Genomic DNA, 15675 nt, shown 5'->3' with positions numbered 1-15675 from the left:
TGAAATGCAATACCAAAGTCCGGCCTTCGTCGAAGATTGCTTGGCCAAAATTTCAATCAATTTGATTGAAAAATAAGGGTGTGACAGTGCCGCCTCAACTTTTACAAAAAGCCGGGTATGACGTCATCAAAGGTATTTATCGAAAAAGACATCCGGGAATATCATGTCCAGGAACTCTCATGTCAAATTTCATAAAGATCGGTCCAGTAGTTTAGTCTGAATCGCTCTACACACACACACACACACACACACACACACACACACACACACATACACCACGACCCTCGTCTCGATTCTCTCTCTATGTTAAAACATTTAGTCAAAACTTGACTAAATGTAAAAATCAACATCCTGACTGCTTGCCGCGGCGAGTTGGATTTGTTACGATGAATTGATTTCTTTAAAGCCACTACAAAGTTACCACTATGCACAGAGTGTATCCAGGCTGTTCAATGTTGGTATGTGACCAAGTGGAAGGATGGTCTAATCCCGTATAAAAGCCTGGCCAGGTCTGAGATGGTGAGCCGAACGGGAAGGTGTTTGCATGTAAAGAGTAGTTTATCTGTCGTTCAATATTCACAATACCATGGAATCATGCATGCAGATAGGGAGCGGTACAAGGCAGACCGCGACACAATGCTGAAGTGGCGGACAATTCTTTTCTGACAGGTCTTTCGGACAGAACTGACCAGAAGTCAAAACATGCGTCGCTGCGGTCAGCTTGCCAGACTGGTGTTCAGTCGTCTGGGAGCCACAACAACAACAACATCATCTGCGACAGCACACCGGCCCTTCTCCTCCGCCGTCCCACTGGCCAGGGCAGCCACCACCCCCACCAACCTAAGTCAGGCGCAAGGTAGAGTCAGACGAGGAAAATGTCAAACCAATTCATTATCGAGAACCTTTTTTTGTGTGTGCGGCTAAAAAAGTAAATTTTAAGGGGCTTATTGTCCGTCAGGTCTTAATTGCCTATATTGGACATGAATTGGTTTATACGATTCGAGTTTTACGCCCTCACGGCTTTTTGATGTTTGCGTGTTTAGGTGGTATCAGCCATCTGCACTTATGGTAGAATGACCAAGATCTTTAACGTGCCATTGTGGTAACACGGGGGTGGGAGATGGATACCGTCTCTGGGTCTGCACATAAAGTTGACCCGTGTCCGTCCCGGCCCGGATTCGAACCAGTGACCTCTCGATCACAAGTCCAGTACTCTACCACCTGAGCTACCCGGGCCCCCAATGTGTGCGGCTATTTCGCGTACAGGTATTTCTCATGTTACGCCATTGCTACTGATGCAGGTGTCGGTGGATTGAGCAGTGGAAAACGGGATGTTTTTGCTGCAGTTTTGAGCGGTACCGTGAAGAAGAAAAATGTCGCAATATTATTTTTGTTTTAGTACAGTTTATATTGTTGGACGAGTTTTCAGAGAAGCGTTGCAATAATTGTTTGCACAGTTTGTATTTCGCCATTGATCATTGCCTTGCAGGCATCTTGCATGCGAGATCAATCGACGATTTTGAGATAAGTTCGCTATTTGTACTATGAGCGTTTGTCTGCTTCAGAGACCAGTGGATCGACGTACTGTAAATGTAACGTTTTGTTTAGTCAATAATTAAACGTTCCAATAACCTTGGGTTTTTTATTCACAGTTTATATTGTTGGACGAGATGTCCCCATAATTTGTATGCGCCGTTTATATTGTTGGACGAGATGTCGCCATAATTTGTTTGCACCGTTTACATTGTTGGACGAGATGTCGCCATAATTTTTTTGCACTGTTTATATTGTTGGACGAGATGTCACCATACAAGTTTTTCACAGTTTATATTGTTGGACGAAATGTCGTCATAATTGTTTTGCACAGTTTATATTGTTGGACGAGATTTCGCCATAATTTGTTTGCACAGTGGCACGAGATGTTGCCATATTTTTTGTGCTCAGTTGATATTGTTGGACGAGTGTTGACAGGAGTGTTGATGTATGATGTTCTTCAGAGGCCACAGCCCCGGTCCGAGACACGGCGTGTCGCAAGTCTCACCTTGACATCGCCACGGACAGAGGCGCCTACGACGAACGCACGGTGAGTGGCCTCAAATCAAGTCAGCACAGCACTACTTTCTCTGTGACAAGGTGGCGCACTAGGCTCAGGTGCATGAAGGGAAACTGGCTACACAGTCATGGGGTTGAAATTAAGATTTTTGTTGTGATTTCGACCAATCAGACCCCGCGGCTGGTTCTCAACCAGTTGATTGGCACCCAGTTTCGCTTCGTGCACTTTAGCCCAGAGAAAGTTACCAACCGGTCGGGAGCCAGCTGCTGTGTTGGATTGGTTGACATTTTAATATGTTGTGATTTCGACCAATCACACCCCGCGGTTTGTTCTCTCCCGGTTGGCTGGCACCCACTTTCGGAATATTATACAATATTATTATTATTACTGAGCTGGACCACGTGGTTGGCCATGATGGCGGGAGCGGTGAGTAGATAGGTCTATTGTCCACGTGTTGTAGCAATGATGTAGATACAAGCAAAACTCCATGGAGACACATTAATTAACCGTGTTTCTCTACTCTGCTGCACATGTCCAGATTCCTCGCGTGACGTCATACAGCGTCAGTCAGGTGCACGTGACGACAGGCGGAAAGCACGTGCAGGTCACGTGGGACGATGGCAAAGTGTCCGAGTGAGTTGTCATGCATTTTCCGTTACTTGTTATTCTACGTCACCAGATGATTGTGTGTGAATGCTACGACTGACAGTTACATTAGCCCACAGACTCAACATTGGACTGCTTAAAAATCGTTTTTTGGGGGGTAGGGGCATGTTCGTTACCTTTATCAGCTTGATAGAGAAGTTTCAAAAGTACAACACAACATTTCCTCTTTTACACATTCTCCTCTCCTCCTAAACTTTCGCATTTCTTTCTGCGCACAAAGAGTGTCTTACCACATTTCTAAGCTGACATTTATTTGAATAAAGAAATTGCGTGCAAATAAACAGATGCTGTGCAAATAAACAGATGCCGTGCAAATAAACAGATGCCGTGCAAATAAACAGATGCCGTGCAAATAAACAGATGCTGTGCAAATAAACAGATGCCGTGCAAATAAACAGATGCTGTGCAAATAAACAGATGCCGTGCAAATAAACAGATGCCGTGCAAATAAACAGATGCCGTGCAAATAAACAGATGCCGTGCAAATAAACAGATGCTGTGCAAATAAACAGATGCCGTGCAAATAAACAGATGCCGTGCAAATAAACAGATGCCGTGCAAAACAAAAGAAGAAAACGTTTTACATGTGTCTGTTGTATTTGTTTTGTAACATATGTTTTAGTTTTGTAAACGTCCAAAGGGTTGGTGGGATAATGACTAGTCTCAGAATGCAAAGACAGCCAATCAGGACTCGTGTTACTGGTTTATAGCAAACAACCCATTTGACTAGGTCAGACGTATTTCTAACATACACAATGGATCATTGAATAGATATTATTCACAAAATCACAATGGATCATTGGATGGATATAGTTCATTTCAGGTACATGTAACACAGAAGCCCAAAGCAGCTGTAACCGTGTGCCGAAACACTACGATCACCTCGGGAAGCGAAGTGCAATCAAACAGGATTGAAAATGTTAGGGCTAATTTCTTAGCCCTATAAAAATTGTTATGCAAACCCGAAGGTTTCCATGAACATACAGACAATCGGAAAACACCAGACCCCATCACAAACAGAACTCTACAATCCACAGGTGTTGACTTTAAAGGCCAACAACTCGGGTGCAGAGTCTGCTGTGAAAGGAGCGGTAGCCTCCCCTGTCACAATCGCCCCCGTTTGAATGAACCTCGTCCCGAAGTTCCGAACCGGGGGACCACTGTCCATCCCACGTTCGCAGAATGGGAACAGCACGAAAATGTTCAGTGGTCATATTATGCCATTACCTGAACATATCATGCCGAGTCCCATCCCTGCTCGCAAGCGCCAGATGTAACCGAGTGCCGAAACACTACGATCACCTCGGGAAGCGAAGTGCAATCAAACAGGATTGAAAATGTTAGGGCTAATTTCTTAGCCCTATAAAGACTGTTCTGCAAACCCGAAGGTTTCCATGAACATACAGACAATCGGAAAACACCAGACCCCATCACAAACAGAACTCTACAATCCACAGGTGTTGACTTTAAAGGCCAACAACTCGGGTGCAGAGTCTGCTGTGAAAGGAGCGGTAGCCTCCCCTGTCACACAGCCAATAAAACTCATGTGACTGTTTTAAAAATGACAACCTGATTCTGCCTCATACGTGCTGCTATCATACAAAGCGCATCATGCACAAGATGGATGTTATCAAAGCCCAATGGCAGCCAATAATAATTCGTGTTACTTTGCTTTAGATATCAAATCCTGTGGCTACCGTCAGGCGCATTATGTCATTAAAACACTATTTATAAGTCATTCCAAAAGGCAGCCAATCGAAACAGGTGTTACTGTTTCAGATAAAAAATTAAAAACTGTGTCTGCGTCACGCACATTAGATAAATCAATGAATATTTGTGAATAGTTTCAAAAAGTATCCAATCAAAAGCGGTGTTACTGGTTCAGGTACCACACCCTGTGGCTGCGTCACGCTCATTACGTCAGTTGATGAATGTATATGAGTTACTCCAAAAGGTAGCCAATCAAAAGTGGTGTGACTGTTTCAGGTACCACACCCTGTGGCTGCGTCACGCTCATTACGTCAGTTGATGAATATTTATAAGTTATTCCAGAAGGTAGCCAATCAAAAGTGGTGGTACTGTTTCAGGTACCACACCCTGTGGTTACGTCACACGTGTTTCTGCCCGGACTGCAAGTTTGACGGTAATGGTCAGCCCAAGCTTGAGTACGACCAGGTGCCCTCTGACCTCCACGTGACCTCCGCTGTCGACGATGGTAGGTTTAATGACAAACGACACCGATTAGACATACCAAGACGGTCTCTTCTTGATCCCATCTAAAGTCAAATCTCTGTCGTTAAAAGCGGAACAAAGTTCGAGAAGACGTCAAACATGCCTTCACGTGCACATTATGTCGCTTCTCTTGTGCTCTGTGTTTGTTTGGCATGAGATTAAGCAAAACGGTTACGTTTCATCCACCAAAACTTCTTTCCAGTCTTTTGTTGTTGTTGTAATTCCTTATAATTCTTTATAACCAAAAAATCGCAATATCAAGTTAAAAGCCAATACCAAAAATTCCAAGAGCTTCAATTTAATATGTAACATGTTATAATTACCTAAAAGAATTAGCATGACATTTTCGGGCCAAAATTCATTATTTTAAGCAGGAAATGCGTGAACTAAGAGGAGTTATGGGTGGGGAATAGTGAGTGTGTGTACAGTCTTGAGACCAAGTGTCTGGCATCTGCCTCGAGAGTCCGAGAAAAATGTCCCTCTTTCTTTTTGCTGCGATGCCCGTAGAATCCCTCCGTACGGTGGTGCTCTCACACACCTCATACGTAGGCTGTGTACCCAACATTTGAATTCATCTTGAACTCCTCCTTCCCGGCAGGCGAGGGGTGTCTGGTGGTGCAGTGGAAGGGCGAGGAAGAGCACACGGGGGTCCTGCCGCTCAAGTGGCTCAGGTTTCACTGCTACTCAGACCAGTCTGTCCACGAGATGAGAGACACCATCAAGATGCGTTACTCCAACGATGTCAGTTCATTTCCTTTACTCTTTGTTTTGGTTTCTTCTTGACAAAAAACGACATAATGACTTCAAGGGGGCAGGGTCACCCAGATTTTGAAAAAAATCGTTTTTTTGGCAAACACAAAAGTGTTTAGGCTTATTTTAAAGTTTGATTTCTCCTCTTTCAGACACAGTTTATATTTTCTCGATACACAGAGGCATTCGTGAGATATGTGCTTTCAAAAAAGGTATGTGTGTGTGTCAACAGGCCAAAATTTCACACGAGAATGGCAGATTTTGACCTTTTTGGGGGCACAATTATATAATTAGCTACTCCCTTTCTGCAGGAACACGACAGACAAACAAGGACTGCTCCCCCTTTACCGGAAATGCTTTCTGAAAACGTGGCGTGTACAATTTGCTTGTGGAGTATATTTTGAGAGTTTGTTTACAAGATTTGTGACCAAAATGCCCAACAGTGACAAAAAGTATCGTGGTGGGAAAGGTAAACGACGTAAATTTTGTGGAAATGGATCTATGAAAGCTGATGGGAGTGATAGGGAAAGCGAAACTTGTGCTTTGCCGAACGTGCCTGCTCTTTCTCAGGTTGTAGACAGCAGTCAGACTGATGGTCAAGGTGAGAGTTGCTCTTCTAGGAATGATACTGTCACGCCGATTTCTAGGTCGAAAAGGAAGTTAGAGGATGTATACAATGTGGTAGAAGAAGGTTCAGAGGTGGAGAGTGACACAGAGAGTGATGTTGACTTGAATATTTCTGCTCCTGAAGGAAACAGATTGATGTTGAGATGTTGGGACAAAATATTTCATACATAATCACCACACACAACACAAAATTACATAAAAAATCTGCACGCGAAACTTTCATCAAAAATCGCGCATCAGACACACTCTTTTTATCATAACTTTATTACATGTTTACCAATTGTCTTGAAATTTTGCACACTTATTCTTTGATGTGGTATCCATGGCCGGTACCAAAATCAAGCAGATTGAAAGTAAACAGAGAAAATACAGGTATTTGTCTTTTATTATTGTACTAATATTTTTGCGAAAATTTGGCCCATGCGTTATGATAACAGTTCTGATGAGTACAAATAAGATTTTGGTACCAGCCACAGGCAAGACAGTCAAAAGCAGTCATGACAAAAATCAGACATGCTGATATAAATCCAAAGCCACTATGTTTCTGACAATTATGGCTTTTTTTGATTTTCGCACAATATAAAATATATGTTTATTATACATTTTTACTAAAAAAGCACAAAGTTATATCACCAATTAGAATGTACAGATTTATTTTAGAACCCTTCCTGTAGGTCTTGGCCAAATTTGAAGTAAAAATACCCAATAGAACCTGAGATACAATTTTTTGCAATTTTGGTACCGGATTTTGGGTGACCCTGCCCCCTCAAAGAAACGACATCTATTGCCTGAGCGCATGTGTTTTCTGCCTATTTTTTCCAATGCTATCGGTTCTTTCTATAAATATGTATTGTTTAACTTTTAAATGTCTGGTGTACGAGTATGCATTGTACTATTTGTAGATGAATTGGAAATTGTCACTAATAAAGAAAATGATAAATTAATCTCCTGTGTGTCAATATCTACCAGACGATCGTGTCTGTAAACGTGTGATTGAATTATTATGATTGTATAGGATACAGCTGTAACACGACCTAAAGTGCATGACTCCCCTATTGTCACCATTAGCTAAGAACCATAGATATATATGAAGAAAGCAATCACTGCTGGACACACATATGTTGCTTTGCAGACGACGATACCCCGCGTGACGTTTGAGGAAGTGATGGAAAGCGACCAGGGAGTCCTACGGTAAGAGTCGGATAATGACGTCATCGTTGTCGTCATCGTCGTTACTGTCGTCGCCATCATCACAATCAACACCTCCTTGACATCGGCATAAGCGCCAGCAGAAACAGCGACCTCCATCATCATCATCGTCGTCGTCGTCATCGTCATTGTCGTCGCCATCATCATCATCATCGTCGTCATCATCGTAATTGTTGTCGCCATCATCATCATCATCCCCCCCCCATCACCACCAACACCACCGTCGTCATCATAATTGTAATTGTTGTCGCCATCATCATTATCATCATCATCATCATCATCATCATCCCCCTCCCCATCACCACCACCATCATTCATCATCATCATCGTCGTCGTCGTCGTCGTCATCATCATCATCGTCGTCGTCATTGTCATTGTTGTCGCCATCATCATCATCATCATCATCATCATCGTCATCATCCCCTCCCCATCACCACCAACACCACCATCATCGTCGTCGTCGTCGTCATTGTTATCGTCATTGTCATTGTTGTCGCCATCATCATCATCATCATCATCATCATCATCATCATCATCATCATCGTCATCATTGTTTCCGCCATCAAAACCCTTAATATCATCACCAGCACCACTGGTTGGTCCGGTGTCAGAATAATGTGACTGGGTGAGACATGAAGCCTGTGCTGCGACTTCTGTCTTGTGTGTGGCGCACGTTATATGTCAAAGCAGCACCGCCCTGATATGGCCCTTCGTGGTCGGCTGGGCGTTAAGCAAACTAACAAACAAACAAACAAAATCACCAGTACCAGCAGCGACCTCCATCTCTCCTTCTATCTTCCTTATCATTACCCTCATAATCAACATCATTTAAGCCTAGAACAAAAATCAAAGTTTCCGATTCCCCGAACGACCTTATTTTGTCCTTCCGCCGCCAGAACTTTTTTTTACCCTTAATGTAAAACTTACAAAACTCGATTTTGCAGACTTTACAAGGACATGTTATCCCCGAGTACGCTAGTACTAGGGCTCAGCAGACTTTAATTGTGTGTCTGTCTGTCTGTCTGTCTGTCTTTCTCCACTTAACAGCTTATTGCTGGGAAACTACTGGGCGCAGTTCGTTCAAAAGTTGATACACTAACTTGATAATAGGTCCGATTGATCGTATTAAAACTTCATAATGTTACCTGGGACCTAAATGCGAAATAAACCACAAAAACGACTTGGCCGTAGGAGGAGTTCACACCGGTGGGGCAACACGCAGCCATTGACCTGATAGAACAGCCGAACGCGTCACACAAAAATACGTCATGACAAAGTTACACGCAAAGACGTTTATGTACAAATCACCGAACCCAACCCATTTTTGGGGGGTACGTATCGCTGCATTTTTCTGAAGAATAAACTGCATGTGGTTAATTTCATCCGTTTAATCACGGACCTACATGTAGGTCCGTGGTTTAATGCTTGTCGAAACATATCTGATCACAGATGAGGTCGCAGTTTGTAGGTTGAATCTATGAATCGGCCAGAGATAGATCTGCATTTCTGGTCAGAAACCAACATTCACACCACAGACATTCCAAACATTTATATTTATTGAGCGAGCCAGTCTGAAGAGTACTCGGGTCCAGCGCGAGCGTTTTTACATTTAGTCAACTTGACTAAATGTTTTAACATAGAGGGGGGAATCGAGACGAGGGTCGTGGTGTGTGTGTGTGTGTGTGTGTGTGTGTGTGTGTGTGTGTGTGTGTGTGTGTGTGTGTGTGTGTAGAGCGATTCAGACTAAACTACTGGGCCGATCTTTATGAAATTTGACATGAGAGTTCCTGGGTATGATATCCCCGGACGTTTTTTTCATTTTTTCGATAAATACCTTTGATGACGTCATATCCGGCTTTTTGTAAAAGTTGAGGCGGCACTGTCACACCCTCATTTTTCAATTAAATTGATTGAAATTTTGGCAAAGCAATCTTCGACGAAGGCCGGGGTTTGGTATTGCATTTCAGCTTGGTGGCTTAACAACTAATGAGTGAGTTTGGTCATTAAAAATCGGAAACTTGTAATTAAAATTATTTTTTTATTAAACGATCCAAAAACAATTTCATCTTATTCTTCGTCATTTTCTGATTCCAAAAACATATACATATGTTATATTTGGATTAAACACAATCTCTGAAAATTAAGAATATAAAAATTATGATCAAAATAAAATTTCCGAAATCGATTTAAAAACTATTTCATCTTATTCCTTGTCGGTTCCTGATTCCAAAAACATATAGATATGATATGTTTGGATTAAAAACACGCTCAGAAAGTTAAAACGAAGAGAGGTACAGTAAAGCGTGCTATGAAGCACAGCGCAACCGCTGCCGCGCCAAACAGGCTCGTCACTTTCACTGCCTTTTGCACTAGCGGCGGACTACGTTCAGTTTCATTCTGTAAGTTCCACAGCTTGACTAAATGTAGTAATTTCGCCTTACGCGACTTGTTTATTCTTTTATTTGAATATTATGTTTTGTTTTTTTACATTTAGTCAAGTTTTGACTAAATGTTTTAACATAGAGGGGGAATCGAGACGAGGGCCGTGGTGTATGTGTGTCTGTGTGTGTGTGTGTGTGTGTAGAGCAATTCAGAGTAAACTACTTGACCGATCTTTATGAAAATTGCCATGAGAGTTCCTGGGTATGATATCCCCGGATGTCTTTTTTCTTTTTTTCGATAAATGTCTTTGATGACGTCATATCTGGCTTTTTGTAAAAGTTGAGGCGGCACTGTCACACCCTCATTTTTCCATCAAATTGATTGAAATTTTGGCAAAGCAATCTTCGACGAAGGCCGGACTTCGGTATTGCATTTCAGCTTGGTGGCTTAAAAATTAATTAATGACTTTGGTCATTAAAAATCTGAAAATTGTAAAAAAAAAAATTGTTTATAAAACGATCCAAATCTACGTTCATCTTATTCTTCATCATGTTCTGATTCCAAAAACATATACATATGTTATATTTGGATTAAAAACAAGCTCTGAAAATTAAAAAAATTAAAAATTATGATCAAAATTAAATTTTCGAAATCAATTTAAAAACACTTTTATCTTATTCCTTGTTGGTTCCTGATTCCAAAAACATATAGATATGATTATGTTTGGATTAAAAACACGCTCAGAAAGTTCAAACGAAGAGAGGTACAGTAAAGCGTGCTATGAAGCACAGCGCAACCGCTACCGCGCCAAACAGGCTCGTCACTTTCACTGCCATTTGCAGTGGCGGCGGACTTACGTTCAATTTCATTCTGTGAGTTCCACAGCTTGACTAAATGTATTAATTTCGCCTTACGCGACTTGTTGTTTCTTCTAGTTGGGTGACAATTTTGAACCAACGCGGGATTTGCATCGTGGAAGGACTTCCCCTTGAGCTCGGAATGGGGCGAAAGGTAAACAATACTATACATCACTACAGGGTAATGTTGAACTAGCGTTGTAAATTGAGAGCGCACAATCCAGACGCATTTTTGACTTATGTGTGATGCAAGTTACTGTTATCAAGGCAACGAATATTTCTTGTTAAAACCAATTGACGGATTGAGCTCCAAAAGTAAAACCAATTCATGAATTTGGTCAGTGGATTGAGAAAAATGGCGGGCATGGTTGTCTCCCTTAGCAGAACATGCATACGTAGGATCGACCTGGTCGTCTCCCTTCCTTTGTCAAAATGGCTGTATGTATCGTCTACCCGGACGGCTTGCAGAGGACGTTTAAAATTATTTAACAAAAATCAAAGCAACTTTCATACAGTGCTTAAGAATAAAATATGGTCCAGACGACTAGTACTATCTTGTTTCAAAAGGGTTTAGTGCTATCCCTAATCGTTTTGGCTCTATCCTCGTAAATTGTTGAGTGATATGACCAAAGCCGGGTAAATTTCCATCCCTATCAGTAACGTGATTTTAACAGAAGATAGTACTAATCGTTCTAAACAGCTTTTCTTCTTGATCACTATACAAAAGTTGTCCAGATGTTTTTTAAACAATTTAAAACGTCCTCTGCTAGCCGTCCGGACAGACTATACCGATGTTTTCCTTCTAGTTCCCAGGGGGCCCGGGTAGCTCAGGTGGTAGAGCACTGGACTTGTGATCGAGAGGTCGCTGGTTCGAATCCGGGCCGGGACGGACACGGGTCAACTTTATGTGCAGACCCAGAGACGGTATCCATCTCCCACCCCCGTGTCACCACAATGGCACGTTAAAGATCTTGGTCATTCTGCCATAAGTGCAGGTGGCTGAATACACCTAAACACGCAGACACCTGGGTAGCGCGACTCCGTTGCTGCTAGCTTTCCACTGGGAGGAAGCGACCCGAATTTCCCAGCGATGGGACAATAAAGTAATGAAAAATGAAAAATGAAAAAAAATGTCGATGAAATGCATCTGTACAGTTCACTCCTTTACTTGAATGAAAACTCAAATCAGTTTTTACACTAACAAGAGCAAGTTATGCAAATTCAGAGGGTCAGTCCATACATTTTTAACTATCTTTCAGGTGTGCGAGAGGATATCAAGGAGCGTGATTCCAACAATCTATGGATTTGTAAGTACAGTCTACTTCGTTTATAACGTCGCCGGATATAACGTCACCCCGTTATATCGTCACCCAAACACCGGTCCCGGCTCAATTCCTTCTTTCCAAGACTATTTTAACCTCGGATATAACGTCACCGGATATAACGTCACCCAGTTATAACGTCACTCATCCATGTCGGTTATAACGTCATATCAATCCCCATATGCAGCAGTTTGCATAGTGAACGACTGTCAAGGCATGTTCATTTCCCCTACACGTGTCACAAGTTTTGTGTATTAACGGTATTCAAGTTGTTCCGTTTTCCCGTTGTTAGAGGCCCAAGGAAACTAGGTTCAAGGCATAATTATTTTTGCTGCATGCGTTTTGTGAGTTCCTGTTCGAGGTTTTTAATCAAAAGAAAAATGTTTTATTTCATTTCATTTCGTTTTGTGAGTTCCTGTTCTATGTTTTTAGTCAGTAATGAAAAATGTTTCATTTCATTTCGCTTTGTGAGTTCCTTACTTAGGTTCCTCAGTGTTCTAGATTTTTCATTAAAAGAAAAATGTTGCATATCATTCGTTTTGTGAGTTCCTGTCTTGGTTTTTAATTGAAATAGTTTTTTTTTTTAAAGTTTCATATCGAGCATACATGGTTACTCCTGCGCGAGCGCGTGCGAATGGATCTGTCTACTTCTGTCCTTCAATCACGCATATAAAAAAAACCTCGATTATTGAAATGACGGTATGAGAAGGTCGAGAGGATGAGAACAGACTACGACGTTTGTTTGTTTTTTGGTCCGTAGAATACTGATTACAACTGCCCACGACGAGGAGGCTGAGCTTCACTTTCAACTGGGCGTTGTCGACAGGCTGAGTAGGTCGCTCAGGCTAAATTGTAAAGGTAAACACTAAGTGCAGTGAACCGACAAATGGAGAAAAGTGATACTGCACTCTTAAAGCACTATTATGACTCTTCTTGGAAAGCCATGGACGTTATATCAAGTGACGTTATAATGATAATAATTAGTACAGTAGTAGTCTAACGAGCATAACGTCCCGTTCACTAGATGTGGTGGAGACGGTGGATGGGGAAAAGGGGGTAACTTATTACTATGAACCCAAAGTTGTTACTACCAGAACGATTGTGCGTAAAGGTGGGCAGCCACTTTGCTGTTGACGAGAAACTTCTTCGTTAATAATAATAATATAAGTCAAATAGACAGTAATTACGTATAAGGACCCATGAAGTTCTCGTCATTTTTACATTTAGTCAAGTTTTGACTAAATGTTTTAACGTAGAGGGGGGAATCGAGACGAGGGTCGTGGTGTATGTGTGTGTGTGTGTGTGTCTGTCTGTGTGTGTGTGTAGAGCGATTCAGACTAAACTACTGGACCGATCTTTATGAAATTTGACATGAGAGTTCCTGGGTATGATATCCTCAGACATTTTTTTCATTTTTTTGATAAATGTCTTTGATGACGTCATATCCGGCTTTTCGTGGAAAGTTGAGGCGGCACTGTCACGCTCTCATTTTTCAACCAAATTGGTTGAAATTTTGGTCAAGTAATCTCCGACGAAGCTTGGACTTCGGTATTGCATTTCAGCGTGGTGGCTTAAAAATTAATTAATGACTTTGGTAATTAAATATCTGAAAATTGTAAAAACATTATTTTTTTTATAAAACGATCCCAATTTACGTTTATCTTATTTTCGATCATTTTCTGATTCCAAAAACATATAAATATGTTATATTCGGATTAAAAACAAGCTCTGAAAATAAAATATATAAAAATTATTATCAAAATTAAATTTTCCAAATCAATTTAAAAACACTTTCATCTTATTCCTTGTCGGTTCCTGATTCCAAAAACATATAGATATGATATGTTTGGATTAAAAACACGCTCAGAAAGTTAAAACGAAGAGAGGTACAGAAAAGCGTGCTATCCTTCCCAGCGCAACTACTACCCCGCTCTTCTTGTCAATTTCACTGCCTATGCCGTGAGCGGTGGACTGACGATGCTACGAGTATACGGTCTTGCTGCGTTGCATTGCGTTCAGTTTCATTCTGTGAGTTCGACAGCTACTTGACTAAATGTTGTATTTTCGCCTTACGCGACTTGTTATTTCTTCGGACATCAAGGATAGGTTAAGATCTAGCAGAATATGAATGAACGACAGCCATGTGTGTGTGTGTGTGTGTGTCCTTAAAGCTAATAACGTCGGACACTATAATTAAAGACTGAGATTGTCGATGGAACCAGACGGAGCTTGACACTCCAACACTAGCAACCTGTATCAGAATCAGCATATAGCCTACAATACTCATTATACTGTACGTTGATACGATGGCCGAAATTCGGGGAAAATTTTGTGTATACAATTTTGTATTCATGATCCAGCCAGGTTTTGGAAATACTCAAAGAAGAGAATAGTCCACAATTCTAAATATGAGGAAGTGAATTAAAGATTATTGTAATAAGTTAGTTTAAAACTTACAACAATATGTTGTTGTGATTTTTAAACAACACTAATGTTTGCACGTTCCATTTCTGCACAGTTTTATTAAAAACAGTCAGTACTTTAGAAAGGGACATAACTCTTGGACTCCGGATATAACATCACCCGCGCGTAAAAGTGACGTTATAACCGATGAACCGGATACAGCGTCACCGCGTATAACGTCGCTCAAAAACATCCCCCGAGGGGTGACGTAATATCCGGAGTCGACTGTAGCATTGTTTTCATCGATTGTTGGCACATACTGCGTACGTTTGTATGTGCGTGCGTGCGTGCGTGCCGTGTGTGCGTGCGTGCGTGCGTGCGTGCGTACGTGCTTTTATGTTTTATGTCGCGAGAAAGTATAACGATTGACGATATTTCACACATTGGATACACCATATTTGCAATGATCATTAACAAGGTAGGCCATTTGAGCACAGCATGATTATTCAGCTTTAAAACTGTCCAGCTTTTATCATTAATTACATTATCAAAGATAGACAAAGTGTATCATGCCACAGTGAAGACTCCCTTGTCCTGTGCAGGTAGATGATGTCAAGTCCAGACCCGTCCCTATCAACGCAGCCTACTCTACTGGCGAGTTGAAACTCCACCAGGATCTAGTCTACTATTCTTCACCCCCCGGCATGCAGGCCCTATTCTGTCTCAAGTGAGTTGTGCAGACATGGGATTCTTCCGTAAATTTACGGAATTCCGTGAATTTTTAGGCTCCAGGGATCATTCTTGAGATTCGTGCAAATCCGCTGAGAAAATTTTGGTATAGACCCAAGTTTTTCGGCCGGTCCGCTGATCGCGACGCTCCATTCCATAATATTCTTGAACGGTTGGTTCCTAAAACGGTCAGACTGTTGCTGGTCGATCCGTATGGGAACGCGCTCTTTGTCTCCTACAGTCACCGTTTCAACGTAGCTATCGGGGATTCAGTATAAGCATACCGTATGAGAATGATTCGGCGCCATTTTTACATCGCTTCGAGCCACCTGCCAAAATGATGAGGAAGCTAAAGCGAGACGAAACCGTTCTAGCCCGGGAAATTGACCAGCAGAAGTACAAGAAAAATCTCTGGAGATTCGACTGGCTCGATGAAGTTGTATCA

The 15675-nt window shown here is 41.7% G+C and overlaps 2 protein-coding genes across 2 annotated transcripts; both read left to right on the top strand.

Annotated features, from left to right (window-relative positions):
- The first annotated feature begins 531 nt into the window (after window positions 1–531).
- Window positions 532–7272, top strand: LOC138975769 (gamma-butyrobetaine dioxygenase-like). Its single transcript, XM_070348521.1, has 5 exons — window positions 532–856; window positions 1998–2083; window positions 2592–2686; window positions 4807–4934; window positions 5550–7272. Exons 1-5 carry the CDS (start codon window positions 703–705, stop codon window positions 5732–5734), a joined length of 648 nt encoding a protein of 215 aa, XP_070204622.1. The 5' UTR covers window positions 532–702; the 3' UTR covers window positions 5735–7272.
- Window positions 7273–7397: 125 nt separating this feature from the next.
- Window positions 7398–15232, top strand: LOC138977168 (gamma-butyrobetaine dioxygenase-like). The gene is made up of 4 exons (XM_070350077.1): window positions 7398–7519; window positions 10855–10930; window positions 12036–12083; window positions 15104–15232. Exons 1-4 carry the CDS (start codon window positions 7416–7418, stop codon window positions 15230–15232), a joined length of 357 nt encoding a protein of 118 aa, XP_070206178.1. The 5' UTR covers window positions 7398–7415.
- Window positions 15233–15675: the final 443 nt, after the last annotated feature.

This window comes from Littorina saxatilis, linkage group LG9, assembly GCF_037325665.1.
Source record: "Littorina saxatilis isolate snail1 linkage group LG9, US_GU_Lsax_2.0, whole genome shotgun sequence".
Taxonomy (NCBI): Eukaryota; Metazoa; Mollusca; class Gastropoda; order Littorinimorpha; family Littorinidae; genus Littorina; species Littorina saxatilis.
The sequence above is the reverse complement of the archived record's forward strand: the minus strand, read 5'-3'. Positions and strand labels throughout refer to the sequence as shown.

What these genes read in the sequence shown, in the direction of transcription:
- LOC138975769 (XM_070348521.1), top strand. Translation starts at nt 703, where the DNA reads ATGCGTCGCTGCGGTCAGCTTGCCAGACTGGTGTTCAGTCGTCTGGGA. An exon ending in CAACCTAAGTCAGGCGCAAG is followed by an intron (nt 857 to 1,997) that starts GTAGAGTCAGAC and finishes GATGTTCTTCAG; the next exon opens with AGGCCACAGCCCCGGTCCGA. An exon ending in GACCTCCGCTGTCGACGATG is followed by an intron (nt 4,935 to 5,549) that starts GTAGGTTTAATG and finishes CCTTCCCGGCAG; the next exon opens with GCGAGGGGTGTCTGGTGGTG.
- LOC138977168 (XM_070350077.1), top strand. Translation starts at nt 7,416, where the DNA reads ATGAAGAAAGCAATCACTGCTGGACACACATATGTTGCTTTGCAGACG. An exon ending in AGCGACCAGGGAGTCCTACG is followed by an intron (nt 7,520 to 10,854) that starts GTAAGAGTCGGA and finishes TGTTTCTTCTAG; the next exon opens with TTGGGTGACAATTTTGAACC. An exon ending in AGCTCGGAATGGGGCGAAAG is followed by an intron (nt 10,931 to 12,035) that starts GTAAACAATACT and finishes ACTATCTTTCAG; the next exon opens with GTGTGCGAGAGGATATCAAG.